General features: G+C 37.9%; 1 protein-coding gene and 1 long non-coding RNA gene across 2 annotated transcripts; one reads left to right on the plus strand and one right to left on the minus strand.

Annotated features, from left to right (window-relative positions):
• The first annotated feature begins 637 nt into the window (after positions 1-637).
• LOC110924529 (protein FAR1-RELATED SEQUENCE 5-like) lies at positions 638-2,956 on the plus strand. Its single transcript, XM_022168530.1, has 4 exons — positions 638-656; positions 1,199-2,051; positions 2,156-2,414; positions 2,507-2,956. The coding sequence occupies exons 1-4, from the start codon at positions 638-640 to the stop codon at positions 2,954-2,956; spliced, it is 1,581 nt and encodes a 526-aa protein (XP_022024222.1).
• A 2,164-nt stretch (positions 2,957-5,120) lies between these two features.
• LOC110920611 lies at positions 5,121-5,483 on the minus strand. Its single transcript, XR_002581796.2, has 3 exons — positions 5,470-5,483; positions 5,233-5,389; positions 5,121-5,141 (listed from the first exon to the last, which is right to left on the minus strand). It is a non-coding gene; the product is annotated as an uncharacterized LOC110920611 (long non-coding RNA).
• Between the last annotated feature and the right edge of the window lie 4,893 nt (positions 5,484-10,376).

Genomic DNA, 10,376 nt, shown 5'->3' on the forward strand with positions numbered 1-10,376 from the left:
CATCATACTCCAGCTGATACGGCGTCTCCGGGATACGGCGTGAAGATCTGTGAATGAAAAACCAGAATTCATAAACCGGAGATCTCACCTTTGACGAACAATCAACCCTGACACTTTGCAAAATATCTTCTCATTCTTCGAGTGATATCAAAACCGAGCCTTTGAAAGACATCAATGGCTCTGATACCACTTGTTAGTCCCGAAAAACCCGTGATATCACTCAATGGTTTGATCGAACGCGGAATATAAGATCAAACTGGCAAGAACAAAAAGAAAATATTTTATTAAAGAACTCAGTGTCGCTGCTTAGATCGCACACAGTCTCAAGAACTGTCTGGTACGATCTTCGAGAACCTTGCACACAATTTCTAGGATTGTCGGGTACAAGGTTCTCATTTGGGGATTACATGGTGACACTATAGGAGAGCTCTACTACAATAACCTAGATAACACTATTTATAGGAGCCTCTACCCTATTGGCCCACATGGCCTAGCCCAAGCCCAAAACCTAATCTAAACCCAATTAATACATAAATTAATATATTAAAGATAAGCGTAAAACTTTTGGACCTAACAATCACGCATACAGACTGAATTACGCATACAATTGTTAATCTGATTCATACTTTCTTTCTTCATGGAGAACGATGATCAAGGTATTTATGTATCTTTGATTCGCAGCTTATTATGTAATTGTAATCAATATTCAAGAATATTATTCATTTAATTGTAATTGTCAATTTTTCAATCATCTGTTTTTTTATTGGAATTTTCATGAACACCAGTTATAACTCTGTATGGTGTGTTTTTTATACGTGCATGGTGGTTTTATGTATGTTATCGAAGTTGAAGTTGGTATGTGTTCTTTATATCGGTTGATGATGAGTCATGGTGCTTTTTTCCATTTGATGTTCCTTACAGTTTTTTTTATAAGTACATGGTGTTTTTTTCATATAAATAGAGGATGTTTTTTATTACAGTTGTTTGTGGTGTTATTTTATACCTATTATGTTGTATTGTTCTTTTTATTGTAGAATCATTCAGTTGATGACGAGTCATGGTGTTTTTACATAAGTAGATGGTGTTTTTTATACGTACATGGTGTTTTTTCATATAAGTAGAGGGTGTTTTTTTATAACAGTGTTTTTGTGGTGTTATTTTATACGTATTATATTGTATTGTTTTTTTTTTGCTGTAGAATCATTCAATTTAATTATTTTCGTAGGATTTCAAACCTATCAGCCGGTTGGGAAACTACATCTGTCTCCAAACTCCGGTAAGAAGACTTATTTACTGGAGGTAGCTGAATCGCTTAAGCCGAAGGATAAGATGACCTTTGACACAGTGAACAACGCATTCCTCTTTTATCAGAAGTATGCAATGGCTTCAGGCTTCACTGCCAGGAAGTCTTCTCAATACACACATCATGGTGTTATAAAATCTAAATGGTTCGTTTGCTCAAAGAAGGGGACTAAACCTTTTAAGGCGATCGATACAGCTAAAAAGATTGACACCTCAAATAATGGGTCAAAGGGGAAATCTGTTCGACGTGTTCCTTCTATAAGGACTGGGTACGAAGCACGTATGTGTGTAAAGTTAATGCCTTCGAATCTATACGAGGTATATTCTTTCAAGGAGGCACATAATCATTTTTTTGTTGCTGAGGAAGATAGGCATCTACTCCCCTCTAACCGAGGTATGAACTATATGCAAGAGCAAGCCGTTAACTCGTTGAGTGCCTTGAACATTGGTCCCGTGAAAGCGTTTAATATCATGAGGACATTGTACGGTGGGTTTGACAAAGTTGGGGCAACCAAAAACAATTTTAAAAATTTCAAGCGAGACCTGAACAGGTATATATCTGAGTTTGATGCTGATATGATTAAACGGCTTATGAGGAAGAAAGAGTACATGCCAAACTTTTCAATGGAGTATATAACAGACGAGAATGGAGTTTTAAGGGGTTTGTTTTGGGCAGGTGAAGATGCCAAAAGGAATTTTTCGGTGTTTGGTGACGTTGTTTCATTTGATGCCACATATCGTCATAACAAGTAAGTTTGGTAATTATTATATTTATTTTGGGTTTTACAACTTATTTTCTTAAGTATGTTTCATTCAGTTTTATGGTGTTTTTATTCCGTATTTGTTTTTTTAGGTACAACATAATGTTTGTTCCATTTACCGATATCGACAATCACAATCGCAACGTTACTCTTGGTGCCGCTATAATAGGAAACGAAACTGCTGAAACTTACAGTTGGTTGCTAAATTTGTTTTGTGAAGCATTTGGTCATGCCCCTCCGGTGATTGTCACCAACCAAGACCCAGCCATGAAGAAGGCTATCAAAGATACATGGCCCGAGAGTAGACATAGGCTATGCATGTGGCACATCATGGACAAGCTTTCTGCTAAGGTGTTTAGTTGTTCATCCTTTTAACCTTTCTTTCTACTTTTTACATACTTTTTGGTGATTATGGTGTTATATGTTATTCAATGGTGTTTTAGGTTGGTGCTACAATCTGCAATAATACAGATTTCAAAAAGAGGCCGTGTGCCATTGTGTGGACCAATTCAATTCTACGTGTTAAGTTTGAAAGTGAGTGGGCTACCATAATGAACGATTTTAACTTGGTTGATCATAAGTGGCTGCAGTCACTTTACCAAATCAGGGATACTTGGATACCGGCTTATTATCGTGAGGAGGTCATGTTCGGGCTTATGCGTACCTCTTCTCGTTCAGATAGCGAGAACCATTTCTTTGGACAGTTCTGTAACCCGGGTTGCACACTTGTCGAATTTCTCGGGCATTTTGATTCTGCTATTGAAGCTCAGAGACATGAGCACAGGAAGAATTACTATGACACCAGAAATACAAACGCTGAAATATGGGCTGAAGACTTTGTTTTGGAGGATCAAGCATCCAGGATATACACGCGCACTATATTTTTTGACTAGCAGTTGGAGATACAAAACGGTATACACATATGTGCTATAGGAAAGTGGGAAAACATGGGTGACTTCGTTAACTTTTTTGTGAAGGACTGGGAACAACCATGCACTACTTTCTTCGAGGTATACACATGATGTTTTGTAGTGTTATTTTTGAAAATTGTATAGCTCTTGGCGATTTCCAGTTGCATATGGTGTTTTGTAGTGTTATTTACGAAAACTTTATAATTTCTAATGGTGTTTTATAGGTTATGATGCGGGAGGACGACATGACTGTGTATTGTACATGCAAAAGATTCGAACAGTTTGGGTTGTTGTGCTCACACATCTTTTGTGTGCTAAGGATGCTTGACATTAGGGAGTTTCCACAACGCTATATATTACGACGTTGGACTCGGGAGGCTGTTCCAAATAGTGCCCCTGGTGCTATTCTAGGTATCAATGAGACTGAGGATCGTTATAATGAAGTTAACTGAGTTGTACTTGAGATCACATATTCTACGGAGTCGGTTATTAATAAGCTTGTCACCAACTTTGAAGCGCTATGCTCGTTCAGGGACCATGTTGTTAATTATTTCAAAACTGCGGATGAGTCGGTCGTGAATGCTCCACCTAAGAGCCGTCGTGAAAGGTTTGCCGAAATTATTGGTAACACAAAACCATCAGAAGCAACCGTTCATGTTCCCATTGGAACAAGATTCAAAGGTATGGGTAAGCCTAAACGGATGAAGTCCAAACGTGAAATTGCATTAAGTCAGTTGGGTAAAAAGAGCCGTCAGTGTAAAAACTGTTTTAGATACGGTCATAACGGACGTACTTGCAAAAACCCTACCCGGACTAAAGAACAAGCTATGGCCGAGGATGACGGTGAAGAAGCTGCTGAAGTTGACGAGGAGGAAGATGAATGGGAGGAAGTTGAAGAAGATATGGATGAAAAAGATGAGGATGCATTAGACGAGGAGGATGGGGAAGAGGAGTAGTAAGTTATTTAGAGATGTCTAAAAATTTCGTTATTTTTAACGTACTTTCTTCTTGTTTCGTACATTGTTAGGTTTTTTATCGTTTTTCGGATTCGCATACACTCATGGATTTATTTTGTTTGCTTTTGTTCGAACTTAATATTACCAGTGATAATGGTTTATATATTGTTTCTGTTAAATATGTTTGCTTTTTGTTAACCAATGGTGTTATTTTTTGTTCAGGGTGTTTTATTGTGTATGTTGCAAGTTGAATAGTGTTATTTGTCCTCCCTCAGATATTTATTGTTAACCAGTGGTGTTATTTGTTGTTCATGGTGTTATTTGTTGTTAATGGTGTTATTTGTCTGTACAAAATGTACTTATCTGCAGTTACACATTATTGATGTTAAGAAATAATTATTATGTATGTTGCAAGTTGAGTAGTGTTATTTGTCCTCTCTGAGATATTTATTGCTAACCAGTAGTGTTATTTGTTGTTCAGGGTGTTATTTGTTGTTAATGGTGTTATTTGTCTGTACAGACATTTTTTTTTAATTTGTTAAACTGTGGTGTTATTAGTTGTTCAGGGTGTTATTATTGGTGTTCATATGTTCATGTTGCTTATTTATGTATGTGTAGCTTTATTGTGTTATTTACTTGACTATAGTGTATTAATTGTGCAAAGGAGTTGGTATGTTTTTTTTTATATCATTAACATGAACATCATTTACTTTGTAAAAAACCATCTGCTTAATACGCGTTCTTTTTTGTGACGGAAATCACAATATAAATTCATTAAAACACCAGAATAAAAAAGTGTGTAAAACACAAACAGCTTACGATTGTAATTGGGCTTTACATTGTCAAATTACACCATAATCACAACTTTTCCAAAACGCTAACACATCATATAATCTATATTTCCCAAAATGTTTGTCTATTAACAAAAAGTTTAACTTGTTCTGCTGTCCACCTACACTTCAGCTCCCAACCTTTCAGCAATCCGATCGATTGCATTGTCTTCCATTCTCACCCTATTATCCTCGTCCAAAAGTGCGTATTCTTGTACTTCTTGTTCCACTTGGCCCCGTTCCGTGTTCACGTCGCTTAGGAGCATTTTTGAGAGGTAATTCTTACGCAGATCCTCGATTTCGCGTGCTTGATCAGGCAACACCTCGCCAGTATCGTCCCTCTCATTCGATAAACCACACCCCAATGTCCAACGTGTGTTCCTATTCAATACCAAACCATCAGAATTGTTCATATTTCGTGTACATTTATTTTAATTATTTTTTTAATAAACAGAAATATAAACGTGATTACCATTGTAAGTTTCCATATGCCGCATAAGGAAAATACCACAGTCGATGCCATTGTAAAGTGTTTGCCATGGCAACTCTAGTCGAACTGGTTGTGTATTCCTTAGCTGTGCAGCGATTTTTGGATGCATCGGTCTTAGATACCGACAAAATGTACTTATCTGCAGTTACACATTATTGATGTTAAGAAATATTTTTTTTGTTACGGCAACCGTATAAATATAAACATTCACAAACTTACCATCTTCTCCACATTTTCGTGGTATCTTTCTAAGCCCGCAGCACCTTCTACGTTGTCAATAATAAAGACATCTTTTGTTCTCAAGTTGAAAAACAGCAGATAGTAATGTTGCCCGGTCAACATAGGTATAAACACCATCTCAAAGTTGCCTTTAAATACTTTTGGTTCTGTTGAAGCCAGCACAGCATTCATGTTTGTCGTAAATTCTGCTAATCGTCCATCTTCAGACAACGCGAAATCTTTTTCCAGCTGTGGTGTTTTTAAGGTAAACAAAAAAAAGAAATTATGGTGTTAAGTTAAGAATTCACAATCATATCATGGTGTTATTTAAGTAATACACAAATAAACAATTGTGTTATTTAAATAAACATGGTGTTAAGTTAATACATGGTGTTATTAACTATGATCACATGATACGGTCTGCTTTTCGAGCTGTGGTGTTTTTTCAGGTAAACAATATCCAATTTGTGAAGGTTTTAAGTAATAAAAAATTAGTAAACTTTTAACAGACTATGGTGTTATTTAAGCGAACACAATTTAACAATAGTCTTATCGTTTCTAGACCTATGGTGTTATTTATGCAGACACAAATAATACATGGTGTTATTCACTATGCTCACATAATACAGTCTGTTTTCACTTAATAATCTGCAGAAATTAAACTTACCAACATTCCTGCGCTGCAGAATAATCTTGGGGCTGTCCCCATCCGCCTCTTTTTTTCTTCATAGTTCAACAATGCGGACTGATGACATTCACGTGCACAGTTACACCAGACATCATCGATTCAAAAGGCCCCCTCATCACCAACACGTTACCGTTGTCGCTGAACAAAATATCCCTACAAATCGAAACACCATCGGCACGAATGTATAATTCAATATATGTTCAAAACTTATAACGTATAATACACTACATAAACACATTTTTTAAGGTCCAATTCAGATTCTTACCATACGTTTCCTACTACAGAAAATATACATCGAGCAAGTGTGTCTTCAGCCTTATCACGAACGGTTCTCAACATGACAGGCCGCTCGACGTACGGTGACTGCAGTGCTGCCGGAAGCTTGATTGTTCGTTTCGGCCTTGGCGATCTCTGACGCTGAACAGGCTCCGTTACTTCCTTACATTTTTCATCCGTTGATGCGTCGGCCAGTCTTGTTGACAAGTTCACCGCTTCAATTCCCGAAACGTTGAACTTTGTCTCTGGTGTCTTTTCACTTTGAACCCTTTCAACAACTTTGTCCAGTTCTGCGACAAACGAAGCCATCATTGGTGAAAAGGGAGAAGTGTGTTGTGTTATATGTTGATGCACTTGTGTCTGTACTTTGTCTGTATTCGGTCTATATGCGAACGATGTCCTTGTCAGTCCTGTAAGTTGACCAAGTCAACCGTCCTCCTGGTTTGACTTGGCCAACAGTTAGAATATTGGTTGAATATGTTCTGTGTCGTAGGATAGTTCATCGAAGGATAATATCTATCCTTCGATGACATCGAAAGATATGTTACGAGGGCTACTGTTGAACTTCGAAGGATATGAAATCCTTCGAAGTATTTGGAAATCCTTCGAACACTTTGTCATCGATAGATGATCCTTCGGACCATCTATCGAATCCTTCGGACCAGACATCAGATGCTGGGTATATAAATACCCATGTAGTGTGTTGTTTTGAGTGAGACTTGAGAGGCTTGTTAGATAGATGCACACATAGAGAGAGTTTGAGAGCATTCTATCAAAACACACACACACACACTAGAGAGTTTGCAAGTTAGATTTGTAAACATTGTGCTTGTAACCGGAACCTTCATTCGTATTAATACAGTGGTGTTAATCGGTGAATCCTTGTGTGTTTGTGTTTATACTTGTCTCATCCCGGTTTGCTTGCTAGCTTGGATTCCGCACTCGCTAGTGGGTTTGTATAACAAGGTTTAGGTTCGTCATCCTCCGAAGAGGGACCTACAAGTGGTATCAGAGCCGTGGCTCTTTACCTTGTTTAAAACCGGGTTTTTGTTCAAGTTTTGGGTCAGTTTTCTTCAGATCTGGAAAACTTACAGTCGCCGTGTTCTTGATGTGTTCTTGATGTTCGTGACAGATCTTCATATCTCGAAAGATCATTTAAGAATCGATAGATCATCTATTTGTTCGAAGGGTCAATTTTTGTTTTTCGAAGGATCAAGCTAAAATTCGAAGGATCAGGATATTTGTTGTTAGTGGTGCACCGCCCAAGGATCTCTGTCCAAGGCACCGCCCAAGGATCCAACCACTTTCACAAATTAGATAAACAATTCAAAACAAATAATTTGTTGTTAGTGGTGACTTCGAAAGATTTGTTTGTTGTTTATTGATCACCGCCCATGTGCCTCAATCAAATGTGTGTGTTCTCGGGCCATGTCACCGCCCCAAATTGACCAATAAACTTTCTGGTTGGCTGTTGATCACCGCCCAAGGCACAAACCAAGTGTCCAATAAGCTTGTTTTGTTGATCACCGCCCAAGGCCCAAGGATCGTCTATCACTTCGAAAGATCAGACAAGAAAGGTTGTGCTTGAAATATCAAAGGTTTTCCAGAATCTCATATGATGTTCATCTTTGTTCAAGTGGGTTCTTGATAAAGTTGCTTTTTGATCTTCAAAAATATATTACCAAGTTGTTTGTGTCTTTGAAAACTGTGACATGGTTATAAAATATCATCTTAGATCAAGTTGGTAAAAATAATCATCTTGGTTGGTGAGATAGACATGTGCAGTTGACAAAAGTTGACAAAGGAGTGCTTGTGTCAGACTGTTCCCACCTACCAAATTTGCTTTTTCGGCGAATCAACTTTTTGACGGATCAAGTTTTGGCGAATTAAAATATTCACTTCCCAATGCACCGCCCAAATGACTAATTGAATTTGATTGGTTATTGTTTGTGTTCACCGCCTAAAGGACCAAATCAGTAAAATTGTTGTTCGTATTCACCGCCAAGTGACCAATTATTGTTCGTGTTCAACAGTAATTGTTGTGATCATTAAAAATTTCGAAGGATCAGTTTTGCACCGCCCACTTTTCACAGATTGATATATTCGAAAGATGTGTTATTGATTGAAAGATCAGCCTTGGCTTCGAAGGGTCATCAAGCAATAGTTCGAAGGATCAACATCATACAAGGATTCGAAGGATCATTGTCTAAGGCATTCGAAGTTGTCGAAAGATTAAACAACTTCGAAGGATCATCTCAACAATTTCGAAAGTTGTTGTTGACCTGTTTGCTTCGAAAGATAAGCAATTCAAAAGGCATCTATTGGTTGTGTGCACCGCCCAAGGCATCACCCAATAAGATTAACTTCAAAGTTGATCTTTCGAAGTCTTGTGCACCGCCTAACTATAACAAAGCCCAAGAAAATAAAGTGATTGTGCACCGCCAAAACATTTGATCTAATATTAAAATCACAGACACTTTCTTGTGGGATATAGTGCACCGCCCAAAGGGACTGTTTTTTTGTTGATTGATGTTCAAGAAAAAGGCCAACGGCCATGTGTTTCAATTAAAAGATTATAGTTGGTCACCGTCATTTTGTTGTTTGAAGGTGCACCGCCCCAATTGACCACTAACCTTTGTGTTGTTTGTTGTCCTTTTCACCGCCCCAATAAGCCAATACATTTTGTGTTTGTTGTGCACCGTCTGAAGGACCTATAAGTGATTATAGTTGTGCACCGCCCACGTTTAGTAAATCACAAAGCCCACGTTTAGAAAATCACAAAGCCCAATAATTTCTATATCAATAGCCCAAGATCTACAAACCGTTTTTCGTTTGTATCAATTTACGAAAGATCATTCGTCGAAATGGGAACAAACGGTCAATGGGATCCATCCGCGTGGACTTTAACATCCTTGGCTCCGCAATCATCTGATACGCAATCATCTGTCTCTCAATCTGAAATAGATTTCAAGACTGCTTGGATGCAGGCTATGGCCCCACGTTCAGCTGCCATGATATCTGCAAATCAGTGGGCATCAGTTACAAATCAAAGGCAAAGTGAACCAAAAATAACAACAGATTGGTTTGGCAATCCAATACAAGTTCCTGTAAAGCCGGCTACAACCACAGACTTTAGTCAGACAAAATCGGCGTTGTATGCTGAAATTGTCAAAGATGCAAGCAATGGTGAATCCTCGGGAAATGATGACAGTTCTGAACATGACAGAAGTTCAGATGAAGATGTTTCAACTTCAGTTGAGGGTGATACAACTTCAAGTTCAAGCGAGGATGGATCTAAATGTGAATCATCAAGGGAGGTTATTAATTCTGATGAAGAAAGGCCAACACCTGAGTGTGATTCCAGTCAGGTATGTGATTCTAAACCTGATTCTATTTCTGCTGTTGTTGAATGTGCTAAATGTCTAGAATATGCAGAAAAGGAAAGTCTTTTTGACATCACACACAAACACAATCAAGAATTGATTGTTGATCTGTCTAAAGCAACTGAGGCTAACTTGTTTTTAACAAGAAATGAAAAAGAGTTTAAAGCAACAATTGCGTCATTAAAGTATGATGTTTCTGAACTTCAAAAGGCTGTTTTGAGAAAACAACATGCTAATAATAATTTAATTGACACAATTGAACAACAGATGGTAGAGTTAGCCACAGTCAAGTGTGAATGTGAAACAATCAAGCAGAAATTGGAAAGCTATTCCAATTCCCGCTATGTATTGGATCACATTATTGATGTTCAAAAGAAAAAGAAGGATGAAAAATTCATTGGCGTAGGATACAAATCATGTCCTCCACCAATGAATCATAACTACTCCAAGTTGCCTAATGACGAGGATATGCCCCGTTTTGAACCTACAGTGCCACTCTGTCTAGATGACTTTGCAGCAGGCCTCGGGTTCACAACTGGTACATCATCCTCGGGGCAATC

This window comes from Helianthus annuus, chromosome 17, assembly GCF_002127325.2.
Source record: "Helianthus annuus cultivar XRQ/B chromosome 17, HanXRQr2.0-SUNRISE, whole genome shotgun sequence".
NCBI classification, from domain to species: domain Eukaryota; kingdom Viridiplantae; phylum Streptophyta; class Magnoliopsida; order Asterales; family Asteraceae; genus Helianthus; species Helianthus annuus.